The sequence below is a fragment of the Crassostrea angulata genome, unplaced genomic scaffold, assembly GCF_025612915.1.
Source record: "Crassostrea angulata isolate pt1a10 unplaced genomic scaffold, ASM2561291v2 HiC_scaffold_167, whole genome shotgun sequence".
NCBI lineage: Eukaryota > Metazoa > Mollusca > Bivalvia > Ostreida > Ostreidae > Magallana > Magallana angulata.
Window position 1 is genome coordinate 342,509 of NW_026441720.1, and position 15,203 is coordinate 357,711.

At 30.3% G+C, this 15,203-nt stretch overlaps 2 protein-coding genes across 2 annotated transcripts in view; both read left to right on the plus strand.

The window, feature by feature from the left end:
* The first annotated feature begins 4,605 nt into the window (after positions 1–4,605).
* Positions 4,606–8,947, plus strand: LOC128169645 (uncharacterized). Its single transcript, XM_052835759.1, has 4 exons — positions 4,606–4,740; positions 4,973–5,284; positions 6,945–7,280; positions 8,684–8,947. The coding sequence occupies exons 1-4, from the start codon at positions 4,662–4,664 to the stop codon at positions 8,791–8,793; spliced, it is 837 nt and encodes a 278-aa protein (XP_052691719.1). The 5' UTR covers positions 4,606–4,661; the 3' UTR covers positions 8,794–8,947.
* LOC128169660 (hemicentin-1-like) overlaps positions 8,935–15,203 on the plus strand; it is a 209,341-nt gene continuing 203,072 nt past the window's right edge. Inside the window, exons 1-2 of the mRNA XM_052835765.1 lie at positions 8,935–8,953; positions 9,756–10,025. Coding sequence (XP_052691725.1) covers positions 8,935–8,953; positions 9,756–10,025 — 289 coding nt within the window. The remainder of the gene's footprint in view (positions 8,954–9,755; positions 10,026–15,203) is intronic.

Consider the following 15,203-nt stretch of genomic DNA (forward strand, 5'->3'; position numbering starts at 1 on the left):
AAACAGAGCTTTTCTGATGAAATGTATCTAGGCCCCTCTGTCCATCATTAAGAAAACTTAAATTTTCATTGTTGACTTTTCTCAAGATAACTTTCTCAAGAATTTACACAAAAGAGTGGTTAAAGCATTATTTAGTTTATACAAGATAGTTAGATTTCAATAGAGGTGATTTGAAATAGTAAAAATGTCGTTGCAAGTGTTAAAATGTTTTACTGCACAAACTTGTGGCAAGATATATAAACATGTTTTACACAAGCTTTCTTTCAAATGTTAAGAGTAAGGAACGTAAATGACCCCCTTGAATCAGATTGGGGTCATAGTTCAATCAAACATTTCTGTAGAAATACATAACAAAATTAAAAGACCTCTATAACAGCTGGTTTGGCCGATTTTTTAAGCTATTACAGTATTAAGTAATTTTCCACAAAAACCATTTATCGTAAAAAGTTATAGACTAACACATATTTAAATTTCACCTGCAGAATCGGTTTCCTTTCCAAATATATAAATATTTGAAGTAAATAAAAATAATCTCATTGCACAAAACTACTTGAAACAAACATTTTCAAAAAATCAGACCCTCTCGATATAAAATACAAAAAGGTTGCATACTTCGACTTCAAGTAGAGAGGCACTGCGGATGAATGAAAAAAATGACAATAACAAACTGTCAACCATCTCAAAAATCCATAAAACGAAATACAAATGAAAAGCAGAACAACACGGACCTCTAAAAAGATAGAAGGAGGATCATGTGCCTAGGAGGAGTGGGCATCCTCTGCTGACCGGTCGCACCAGCCGTGTGCTCCTTTGAAAAGTACAATTTCCAGTAAAAACGGTGACCTCATATCGTAGCCCGATAATTTTCCTTTATTGAATATTTGCAAGCCGTGCCAATTATTGAATCGTGCAAGCTATTACAGAAAATACCTACTTTATAATAAAGACATATGACAATCCTCCGTTACGGTGAATTGTCTCTATTTAGTTTGGCAAATACGGTCAATGTAAATTTGAATGAGTGGTGTGAAATACTGACCTCCCCGTTAATATTACCAAAAATACATTTGAAATTTATGTTTCCTTTTGCATGTACTTAACAATTAATATGTATGTAGTCTCAAAGAATTCCTTTTTATCCCAGATTAAACAACCACATGGAAGATATGCATCATTATTTATGGTAGTGGTAAACTGTTTACATTCAATTGCTTTAAGCTCCTCCGCTGACATATGTTTAGGGATACCATCTTCTATCTTTTTCCAATGCCCAAGAAGGTCCGGTGAAGTGTGTTCTATCTGGCATTATATAATGAACATGTTTAAACCTTGTTTAAGACAAAAAAAACCCTCATAATTTTATAATTGATAACTCGTTTGATTAGTTATGTTTTGTATGTTGCAACGTATCAGTATTGTGGATTTAACTTAAATTCATTGTTTATTGAGTGTTTGTGTTTTGTTGTTGTAGTTTTTACAAATAAAGTATTAAATTTATTAGACTTAAATTTCTGTGCTAATAAACTTACGAGCTCTCCTTTTCAGGAATATACAATCTAATATCCATCGTTGTAACCTAGTTAGTAACACCTAATCATGTTTAGAACCATTAAAAATTCTGTAGAATAAACTCATTTACAAAAGATGTATTGAATAATATTGATTTTATATTTACATCGACTAAGTAGGATTTCTTCTATTTCTTATTGACATTTAAACATGCAGGACTATACACAAATCTACACAGTCCAAAGCAATTTGGATATTTTTCTTGCGATGCCGCTACTTCATACCAGCAAAAAGCACAAAAGAAGACCTATTATGGTTTAAAAAATCAAATGTCATTTCGTAATTCGTTTGCGCCAAAAACCAAGGAACAACATTATAAAATAGGATTTAATTGATAATGATAAATAAAATAATGATATGTTGAATTTTAGGGAAGAAATCCTATGTTTGCTGTCTTACTAAGTATTATGTTGACATGTGTAATTAATTATTGTGATATTTAAGACGATTTTTATAAAAAAAGATTTTGACGTCCGCCTGAAAGATAAAAATAAGAAATTTGTAATAAGACAATTATTGTTTGTTATTCTTTCTTCTTACTAAAGAGGTTCGCTCCTCTCTTTTTGGGTAACTTATTTATGTCACCTCTTATCTAACTAATTTAAAAAATTTGCATCATATATTGATTCCATTTGTATATTCATATTTTATGCAATGCCAACTTAACCAATTTTAAATAAAATTGTATAAAAAAAGTATGTACTTACAGAGTTTAGTAAGGGACTACATTTTGTGGCGGAAGGTTTTCAAGAAGAAAATGAACACTCTTTATAACTCAATAGTTTTAAAGTACTGTTATTTTAGTTTCGTAATTTTCATCACAAACTTAACTTCCAGCTAGTTTTTGTATAACGATATATTCATGTTGTTCTGTTCTGAAAAACAGTTTTTGAACAATATTTGGATATTTCTATCGATATATTTGGGCACATTAAGCTTATATTTCCTAGAAGTAAAAAAATATTAACTCCAATTTTTGCATAAAATTATTATTTTATATAGAATTATTTCATGTCATATCTCAATTTTGGAGATGTGACCCCTTCTTTTATATGAGACATTTAATGTATGTTTATTTGTATGTAACGTTTAAGAAAGTTTGCATTACCGTTATTTTTTTTTTGCTTTATAATTTGATTACTCCAAAATTTTATAACAATCTTTCATTTGCTGTTGTATTCACTATGTACTGGCATTTGAAGCCATCAGTAAAGCAAGGTTTTTAAAACTTGGATATTATTTTTACAGGGTAGACGGACATCTCGGCCCAACGACACCTCGGCCAAGGGCGTTTGACACCTCGGCCCAGACGGGTCGGCCCAAATTTATTGACACGTCGGCCTATGTAAAAGACACCTCAGCCCAATGAATCTTTAGGTTCTACTAAAAAAAAAAATAGGGACAGATAATTACTTTATCTATTCATTGATTTCTTCTTTCTATCTCTTTTTTGAAGACAATGACCAACGACATGAAATATTGAATTGGTGCTAAATGTGATAAAATTGTCAGATGATATTTAGCATCAAAATGTTCGTACAAGACGTGCACATGATCATTATATTTAAAATTAGTATGAATATATCTATTTAATCAACACTGAATGATTAGTATATCGTTATTACACAACATTAATGAATAAAGTTCATTTTAAGTCTACAAAAATTTTTTTTTATGGGGAAGGTTAGACAGAAACAAACCTAAACCAACTTTTAGTGAAAAGGTCATGTCTATTGTTTTTAAATTTACATCGATATGTACAATATTAATAAGCGCGCATAACTTTAGACATCGGGTAACACTTGCATACATGTATGACTAAACCATTGGATGGTCACGCGTCTCATTTTTTTTTTTGTCAACAGCCAATAGAAATTTGATACTTTTAGGTTCTCGAACTCTTATTACTTTTTTCACTACAATAATAATAGAATATGTGAATTTTGTAGATCGGAAATTTCAGGAATTGATGACACACTTGAAATATATATTAGTGTTAAATCTAGGATTTAAAGATTGCAATATTTAGATATTTTCATAAATTTATTAAATCTACAAAGATTGACCAGAGAGTGGACACAATAAAAATATTTTGCGTAATAATGAAATGAAATGTCATGATGTGTTGTTTCTATGACGATTTTGTAAATCTGATATGGGGTGGTAATCATTGAAAGGATATATATGGACTTCGGTGATTAGATCATCTTATAATTAACTGCTCGTAATTAAATCTTCATTGTCACCCGTGACACGCGTTTGCGACTCCAAAAGAAAGTGCTGCATCCTCTTGTTTGTTTAACTATAAGTGTCATTGTCGTTGTCGAAATTGTCGTCATTTTCTTAATTTTACTTTCTTGTTTGCTCTACAATTAGAACTTAATGGTCTCATTTTTTATTAATTCAATTTCTTTTACACGTCTTTGATATGTAATATTTTGATAATATATATATGTTAATAAAATAAAAACATTTAAATCAAATAATTTTGTTTTAATTTTGCTTGAACCGAGATGTCTTTTACGTGAGCCTAGGTATCTCAAATTTTGGGCCGACCCGTCTTGGCCGAGGTGTCCTGGGGCCGAAGTGTCGTTGGGCCGAGGTGTCGTTGGGCCGACATTCTTTTACAGTCACTACATGTGTTTATTTTCATACTATATTTAATCACAACTAAATAATAGTTCAAACTATATATATCTGTTTGATTTCTTGCAAGAAAGCAACAATTTCAGAAAAAGTATCATCTCTGTTTGAGACCTCATATCCCCCCCCCCCCCAAAAAAAAACCCACATGTGACAAAGGCCAAAAATGAAATAAATGACGATCTTTGGTCCCAATCTTTAAATCCAAGATGTTTTTAGATGATTGGCATTACTGGTATTTCAGGTGCCAACCCGTTTAAGTTTATTTATCTTAATAAAGAGGCCAATGCATATTCATTTGTCATTTAAAAAAAAAATAAAATTCAGTCGTGAAGGTTAGATATGATTTTATAAAGCACAAAAAACTTCCTTGTTGATTTAGGTGGTAAACAGATAAACCTAGTCAGAAAAGAGGCTTGATAATTTAATGTTCTTTTCTAACTTTAATTATGGTTTACCTAAACATTAGAAGGAATACATATATTGATTCTTTGTTGTGGTTTTTATTCATTGTTTTGACTACAGAGGGTAAGTAAAACATTTCATATTTATCATGACCAAAAAGGGATTAGTTTCTTCCTTCTTCGCACAAAACTAGGTCAAACGACATTAAAATACACTAGATATGAATTAAACACATTGAACTTCTGTTTTTATTTTTATTAAGATTAATACATGCAGTATAAGCAATGTTGATTATGAAATTATGTTCAAGCTAGGTTTTAAATATATTTCTCCTAAGCATATTTAATTTTTACAGGATGTTTAGGTTATACAGTATACTGTGAGGTAGGAGCAGGAGTCTGCCTTGATTTTTTCAAAAACAACTCTTTTGGCACCTACGCAATCAGAGTTCGAGATTTGCCTTTCTGTTTATCGTTTGATGGACAATCGACTTATATCTTTTCAAATAACTTTGGAAATGAATCATCATTTAACTGTAGCGTTTCTAAAACAATAATGTCAGTGTGCATTGGAAATTTTCAATCAAAAGATGCTGGGATATATTCTTTACATGACGGTCTGACACCTAGCAGTAATCTTCTGAAAAGCATTAGAGTGGTTAAAGCAAGTAAGACATCTTGAATACTTGACACAGTCTTATATCTATACAAATGCCATAAGAAAGCAAAAATTACAAAAAATACTGAATGTGATCATTATCATGAAAATGTCAAAGACAGCATATAAATTATCTACTGAGGTCAATAATCCCCAATCAGTCTATAAATCACCATATGTACCGGGATATAAGTCTATTATTGTTTTCCATTTTCCATTTTAAAATATTTGAACACTAAATATAAACCGCATATTTTGCCGATCACCATTTGTGAGGGTGAGGGTAAGTGAACGCACATTTATTATTACAATTATCTATGAACTGAAATCCATACAAATCAAACTTAAATTCAAACTTAAAACTTAGCTTCAATCTTAATTATTTCTTATTAATTTTATCATCGTCTGAGGAAATATTCAATTTTTGGACATGCTTAAATATAGTATTGCAATATGATCTGTCTCATGTAACACTTAAAAGCTTAATTTAAGTGTTTCCTTATCAAAATGATGCTATGAGAAATTCAGATGCTGGTGTTTTCTTTCTTGCACTGTTAATCAGTTTAAATTCGTTTCCATTTCCCTATAAATATTATGTTTTAGAAATATGGAATATGATACCTAATGTTGTAAAAATTCATTGATTGTATTTTGTCGGTGCCACATAAAGACAAAATTAATAATTTATAATATCCGAGCACATGTGATACTTGCAAAAATTAACAACTTTCTGTAAATGAGACTTTGATATAACTAAAACTGAGAAATGGTGGCTTTCTTTTTTTCTCCCTTCAAATTCCAAATTCCTTTAAATTCCAAATGAACTACATTTTTTTATGGTTAAATGTAAGAAGTGTAGTCATAATTTGTATCGTCTATGATGCCTGGTAAACTAAAATGAATACCTAAATGTATTATTATTTAAAATTTATTCTGCGCAACAGGCTGTTGTAAATCAAAGGTAGGGGCTGCCCCTCTATAGACGATTAATACAAAATATGACGACCAATATTAAGCAAACCATGCACTGTCTGTCAAAAGTATACGAATGTCATAAATCAAATATATCAATATCGACAAAAATCATTATCAATAAAGAAAAATACAAATGCAACATATGTCCATACAACACTGCATTTTTAATCATAAGCGCAACAGTGTCAAAATATAAAAGCAACGAAGTGACAAAAAGAAAACGTGTTGCACTCCTCTAGTTTCGTTAAGGTGCGAAGAAATACGCTAAATGCAGCATGATCCACCGCGACATCTTCCGGTACATGTTTAATGAAGCTGATCATCTTTAGCTAAAAAAAAAAATTCCCCTACCCCAAAAAACAAAAGCAAACACAGTTGATGTTTTAGATAATAGGATGGCGGGTGGGATGATATATTATTTTGCCGCACATAAAACTGAAATTTTGACCACCTAACAGCTAAAGGATTGTTCTAGAAAGGAAGTTGTCGACCGCTTCTTAATAAAACCAAATTATTTGGAGTTTAAAGTTGTGCAATGTTAATAGGCACAAGTATTTACTTTCATATCCGAGACAAGCTCACAAATGCGATGAGTTTTTAAACTCCCTTACATTTTCATTAAAATTTATTAAAAAGAGATTTGAAATACCAGTTTAACAGTTTGTTTTGAACAAACTATATTTTTTTTAACTCAGGTCAACAATTCAACATGACGGGATCCTCAGAGTTTGCTTCCTTGAGACAAGCTTATACATGGACTTGTAGCATGTTTGTACCGCCTGAACAAACGGTCAAAGCGGTTAAGTTCTACAGAAACAATATTTTATGTGGTTTAATCGGATATCTCAATAATGACTGTGTTAATCAGAGTGCAAACCCTAGATACACATACGCATGTCTGTCAGATTATGTGTACACTCTGACTATACCAGCAGAAAACATGACAGAATATGAACAGGGGTCGTTGTGGAGATGTGAATATGTGGTTAATTCTAGTTACAGAAGTTCTGACGTCATCATCAAAATAGCAAGTAAGATATACTTTATTTATATACATCATCATTAATACGTATATATCTATATGTACAAACGAGCTTATAATTATTTACTTAGATAATGCTGACTTTTTAAAAGAATATAAATAAAAGATCGTGTATTCTTCGTTCCGTCAAGGGTTTTAGTTGTGATGAAGTTTGATAAGGTTTTCTTGGAAGGGTGTTTTGATTCTACATAACTTTCCGACTCTTGACTTTGCGAGTTTGTTTATGTTACAATGATTTAATCGTGTGAAAAATATCACATAACACAAACTCCTCAAATGACAGACATGTTATGAATAATAAATGGATTGTAATATAAAGATATAAACAACCAATGTAAATATGTTTTGATTTTTAACTTCTTGTTCTGATGATAAAGAGTGATTAATGAATAAGTAAAATGAATCAATATGACACCATTAACTTATGTTTAATGATAATCATAAGTCGATGTTTTTGTAGGAATCAAAATAAATTGATTATAGTACATAGATTTAAATATATCAATTGTGTCTTGTAATATGAATTGATAGAAAATAAAATCTAAATTAAGTAATCGATTTATGTACTATTTCATATCATAGTTAAAATTGGTTTATTTTTTCTGCTTGAGTGAGGGTACTTTGGAACAATTGGTAATTTTTCATTCATAAACAAATCAGTTTAGTTTAACGAGCTCTTTTTCTAGGGTTTCGTCTACTGTAACGTTGTTTTAAAAGTAATTTTTAAGCAGTATGTAATAATAAGGTATTAGGTAAGGACACAAATATGCAAATGCGCGTATTCTTGGCAATGCTTGCTGATCCTTATTATAATTTTATTTTCTTAAAGAAACACGAAAACATTAAAAATATATATTCATGGTGAATATCAAATACAATATGATATATATTTTTTTTTACAGTAATGCAAAAATGTACATGCCTACGAAGGTATATTTATAAAGAAACGTTTGTTTCTAACTATACTAGCTAAGGTTATTATTTGCTGATGACTTGTTTTCTATTGCACGAAACTTCTAATTTCGTGTGCACGCACTATCCTGTGCATAGGTAAAACACTTGACCTACATCTTTTTTTTTAGATTGGAAAACATTAAACAATAAAAGCCCTATTTATCAATTTTATTTTATTTCAGAAATCGTCTATCCTGATATTTTTGCCCGAAACTTCAACAAATATGAATTATGAAATTAAAATAAATCATTAAATTATCATTTTAGAAAATACATGTACTGTTAATGAACAACGAACATTCATTTCAATTAAAATGTCCAATTGTCATAGGAAGAATGGATACCATTGTGTCGAAAGAAAGACAATCAATTTAATGTTCACGTTAAAAGGAAAATGTTTCATAATAACGCACTATCCATTGACTGTTTTAATAACAGGCCCACCCACAGTGCATATGCTATCTCAGCAAGACATATTAGAAGAAAGAAACTTGTCTATCACCTGTAAGGCCACCCCTGGAAATCCTAGCTCGACAACATTTTACTGAACCAAGGTAGACAACCCAGGATTCAGACATAATGGTTCCACTCTACATCTACCTAACATACAGCGAACTAGTTCTGGTACCTACAGATGTATAGCAGAGAACAACTACAATAATGAAGAGAAGGGAACAGACAGTCAGTCCATGGACGTCAATGTTCTTTGTAGGTCACTGATTATGAGGTTCAAAACAAAATTATGAAATAAATTGTGTTTGTATTTCATAGGTTTTATGAGAAGTTTTTCTAGGTGCATCAGGTTGGTTTGTGTTCTTCTGTGATAAGCTTTCTATAATATTACATATTTACATTCCAAATATTTTTTGCATGTAAAGTGTGTGAAAAGTACTGCAGTTATAAGACCGTAACACACATAAGGTACTCAAAGGTTAAAATGACGAGTTGTATTATGACGTCACAACCGTTGAACGCTGTAAAATGCAACGTCACAAGCGAGAATCAAAGTTCACGCTTTCGGCTGTTACAGTATCTCTTCCATTAATTTGAACTTACCCTTAGGATAAAACAGAAATTTTGACCTATAAATTACCTTTGCAGACAAGGCAAGAAGTTAAAAAAATGTAAATATAAGCATGAAATCATTATTTTTTTAAAGATAAAGTCTCATAACTGCAGCGGTGTGTGCATACAAATTTTCATAACGCGCTAGCGCGCGTTACTCAGTTTGTATGCACGCACAGATGCAGTTATGAGACTATATCTTTACAAAAATAATGATTCAATGCTTAAAAAGGTTTTGTTATGTGTATAGAAATAGCTAATTAGATTAAATTGTGGATATCATACTTGCCAATTAATTGAACAAAACAAATATGTCTTAAATACCATTCATTAGAAATTGCATTGTTTTACTATTAACTAACATGCACGAAATTGAAAAGTCTTGATATTGTAATTAATATATTTTTGAAATATCCATTGCTCTCGTTACATGTTGTGTATACAGACCCACCAACAATAAAGACAATATCTCAACAAGATATAGTAGAAGGAAGAGCCTTATTAGTCATCTGTCAGGCCATCTCTGGAAACCCTAACTCTACAACTTTCTATTGGACCAAGGAAGACAACCCAGAATTTAGACAGAACGGGTCCACTCTACATATACCTAACATACAGCGAATCAGTTCTGGAACCTACAGATGTACAGCAGAGAACAACTACAGTATTGAGGAGAAGGGAACACACAATCAGTCCATGGACGTCAATGTTCTTTGTGAGATTTTTTTTATCATTTTGGAACGCCAAGGCTGCTTAAAGATAGAAAACATCATAACACTTTATTTTTAAGTAATGTGGAAGCATGGGCGCGAGCTCGTCATTTTTTATTTCATTTCTAAAGGTGGTAAAAAGACTTCAAAATGATGATGTGTTTGAGCTAACTAGTATCTAATAGACTTACGAAGAAAGCTAATTGTTTAATAATCTAGTTTGGTCACCGTTTAATCAAATATTTCGATTAGTTTATTAACATCTTTTCTTATTTTAAGCTGATAGTTAAATAATAAATAGCCGTTAACACATTCTTAAACATGAGTCGACCATATGATTTAAACTTTAGGGAATGTGTGAAAGAGATTCCAAATCTTAGATACAAGTTTTGCAATATATCTTTTACTGTTAGTTTTTTGTACTTTTTGTATAAAAAAAATCAATCAACATTATATGAAAACGATTATCCAAAACAGACTTAACCTTTCATCTTATTATAAGGGAAAGTGAGCTTTTTACAGAGTGAAACAACCCTTTTTTTTATTCCTGTGTTAACCACACCCTGTATTGTGGACTACCTTATCTTACTGCAGCTTGGGCGTTTATATAACACATTTCAGTAATTGAAAATAAGACTGTATCTGGTTTTGCATATGCACATTGAATTAAGGAGACATTTTTGTCGCTCTTTTGCAAAATTAAAGATTAAATACTACTTTACCATCTAATTATACCAATATCCAATACAAATTATTTCTTGAAATTATAACAAATAAAAAATTAACCATTTCACAGAAAAAAATGACAATCCTTAATTCTCAAAATTAAATCCTTATGCTTGTGTAGATATATACATATCAAAGACAATCCTTTCACAGTTTACATTGTAGGCATGCTGGTCAAAGAATATAATCTTATCAAGCTTAAAAGTTGCTATTGTTATTGGTTATTTTATTTCTAGACCAACCCACAATAGAGAGGAGATCACTACAAGTAGTAAATGAGAGTGAAAAATTCACAATAACTCGATATATAGTAAGCAATCCTTTGTCAGATGCGTCTTGGTATAATGGAACACAACTTTTGAAAACCCAGACATCAGTGAAAACTACTTCATACACCATCGAAAACACCACGTGTACAGATACCAAGAACTATACCCTTGTGGCCAGTAATGGAATCGGGAATACAGTGACAGAAAGGGTGGAACTAATTGTAAACTGTAAGATCCTAATTAGCTTAAAACCCTTGACTACTTGACTAATTTTTGGGTTATATATATATATATATATATATATATATATATATATATATATATATATATATATATATATATATATATATATATATATATATATATATAATGAAAAATAGCAAATGTTAGAACATCTAATATATTGTAATAATTATGTTAACGATATCATTTTCAATGTTTGCAGGCACAGTGATATAAAGCAGGGATTATATGTACAGTTTAACAATGTCAAAATTAAATAAATTAAATATAATATTAACTAAAACGACACCTATGCAATATGAGCTGTATTTTTAAAATATAACTTTGCAAAAAGGTGCTGTAAAAATAATACAGAATGGTACTTCAATCTTTGTTTTAAAAAGATTTAAATGAATTATTAAATTCTATTACAAGAAATAATAATCCACTGAGGAATATGTAGCGAACCAATTTATGAATAGGACATTATTAATGTAAACAGGTCTCTAAATAGATTTTGTTCTTAAAAAACTGATAGAACTTTATCAATAGATTTATATATTTTTGTTTTTAAAGAGTAAATTATAATTTTAAACTGCAAATTTCTGACATGAAATTTGCAGTTCATGATACATTACAGTAACAACAATAATGTATTCATATTCAACCTAAACTTAAGTAAATATCTATTGTAAAATTTTATATAATGGATATGTAGACATACATGTACATAAGGGTTTTACGTGCAACGTAGTAGATAAATAATTGAAAGTAATGAAATAGATCGTGTAAAAAATAAGCAATTAACACAAATAAAACTCGCGTTTGAAAATGTCATGAAATATAATCATGATTTAGGACTCTCTTGAAGATTTTACTTTCTAATAAGCTAAAGCCGTCCCTGGTTTTTATTCGAACTCGGATTTTATTCCCATTCACTGCCGAGGAACTTTCTTTTTTTACCTTTGCAAGTAAGACGATATCGGTTATTGTGTTTTAAAAAGTTGTTTGTTTCCCTAGTGTTATTATGAACAAGTTGAATAACGACATTATAGTGTGGCATGCGTTACATACACTTTAACAAAGAATGTGTATTCAAGGATATGTTTAAAAACAAATGGAAGAAAACAAAAATAACGATAAGTACTAAATCTTTTTTTGTTAACTGTAATGTGCAATATTCATTATATGGCTGGGTGTAAACGTGTTTACTGGATATGTCCGAGATATGTCTTTTACTACTTTGCCAATATCTAATTCTTTGCTCGTTTTATTTGAACAATGAATATATGATATTATATGACTTTTATACAACGAGTTTTGAGAATTTCATTTTTTTTATTCTATTTTGTATCACGTGTTTGAAACTTCAAGATTGAAGTTATCCCTATTACCGTTTAGGATTATCTTACTTTATTGTTACCAAAAAAAATGAACTTGGCAATGAATTTGACAATTTTACACAAGAAAACACAATCCTGTTTAATATTTCATTTTCAAAAAAGTAATTGTCTATGTTCATGCTACACTGAATAGACACAAACATGTGTAGATTTTTTCTTACGTACAAACCCTAACATTTGAACTTTATTGATTGCATGAGTCGGAATAAAACAATCGAATTTATGATTACATAATTGTTCTGAAGACTGTGCTTTCCCACATATATTTAAACTATATGGTAAAATTTATTTAAATTTCACTGACCGATATAAGAGCTCACAATGATACCAAGTATATAAATTATTACAATATCAATCAATTTACTCGCAATTTAGTAATCGAATAACAAGCTCGCATACATGTAAACATGCATAATACATGTAATTGTGAACGGTATTTGAGGAAAACACTCGAAAAGAAACATATCTGATACATACTAAAAAATGATACATATTGATAATTTATGTATAACGGAAATGTAGTGAATAATAAAGTTGTGAGTTGCCTTCGCTATACAGGTTATTTATCAATCAGTAATGAATTGTACATTTTTATCGGGAAAAAAATCCTTCCATATTTGTATAAATAAATATTTTGTATGTAGAAAATTTTTGACCAAAGTGGAAACACAATGAAGAGTTGAAGGTATGATCATATATTTTGCTTTTTCATAGGTAAACCAACGCCAAATATCACAAATATAACACTTGCAGTTAGTTGCACCACCGGCATTAAGTTCTCAACCATAATAATTGCATATCCAGAGCCTCAATACGAGTTACAGTATGAAAACGGAACAAGGAACGATCAGATGATAACCACCATCACAGAGAATAAAGTGAATAACTTCACAGTTCGAATAAGACAACATGCTGTTGAGAAAAGTAGTTTTGGGGTTTATTATTTAAGAGCGAGCAACATGTTTGGAGAAAAAACCGTAACTGTTAATGTAATTAAGCAAAGTAAGTATAGAGACATGTAACTTACTTTTATTCAATTTTTAAAAAGGGAACAAATCTTGTTTTGGACATAATATTTTAGTTTAACTAAATTTGCTAAACGGATATTGATTAAAATTGTTTTGTTTGTGGAACAAGTTCTAAAAGTAATTGACATTTTTAAAAGTCTTTAGTGTTTTGAGAATTTCAAACAGTGTCTTATTCATGTGCAAGAAGCATCTTTAAAGCATACATATATGTATTTCATACCATATTACCATGGCATTACTGGTTTCTTGTGTATATAAAGGAAAACCAGACCTTCCCAGAAATATAAAAGTAACATGTAAAGTAACAGAAGCCATAGTTCAATGGATATCGTCATTCAATGGCGGAGACACTCAGAATTTTACTGTGATTACTCTGAGTGGCCATGATGGAACTAATCTCTACAATGGTCTAAACGACAAGGGTGAAAATGAAATTCATGTTACTTACGTTAGCAGTCTTCAACCGTCAGTGACGTACTGGTTTTCTGTGTCGGCAAAGAACAGTCATGGATCTAGTTTATCAAAAGCCATCAGCTGCACCACCGCAAAAGGTTATATTGAATTATTTGTCAACTGATCCTGTGTAATTTGAATTCTTATACATCAGAATTTTCAGTTTTCAAATAGCTAGAATGAATCATGCAACAAATTACTTTCTAAGTAATATTCATTTATTTCTCATAATGTTTATCTATTTATCCAACCGACACTAAAACGTTGAAAGATAACCAGAAAAAGAATAAGTATTAAAGGGAAATTTACATTAATCAAGTATAATTCTAAAAATATCACAAACGTTAATCATACTTTGCATTAAAAATCTTAATACAAACCCGTACTCAGCACGCAATGCCAATTTACATGTATATCATTTTTCCTTTTTTTTAAAATACCATTTGTTTTTGAAAATGTGTTTTGAATGCATAAAACCCATCAATTAGATGTACTGTATTCATATATTCAACGTTTTAATTGTTTTTTAAATTACATGTTCAAAATTAAACTTCATGAGCTTTCTGTAAGAGCACAGCCTTGAATTGATAGAGAAGCCTGGTAAACGAGTTGGTTAGCTCTACAGACATGCACAGCTACTTCAAATTTTGATATCATACGATCGTTCGCCCTTTTAAAACCGGTAGTATTAATGATTGAAAATTATGAGAATTCATAAAGATTATGTATTCATATTTTCTTTACTTTTTCAGATAGAACATTCAAATATCAATATTAAATTCACTTAATGTCGTGTTTTCAACATTGTAACAACATTGATACAACAGTTTAAATGATAAAAAAAATAAATTAAACAAAACACCACCTCCAAAAAAACCCCACTAAAACAAAAAAAGAAAAAGAAGATAAATAATGGTTATTGGTATTGTCACACGATATTTCTGTTGAATTGCCGTAAAAACAAAGTTGCGTTCATGTTTGTTATATATTTGTGTGATCAGGTATTTCAACTTTCATAATTGAATGAGTTGCGTTGATTTTATGGAAAAAATAACCCCGCTCCATTTTACTATGAGAAGTAA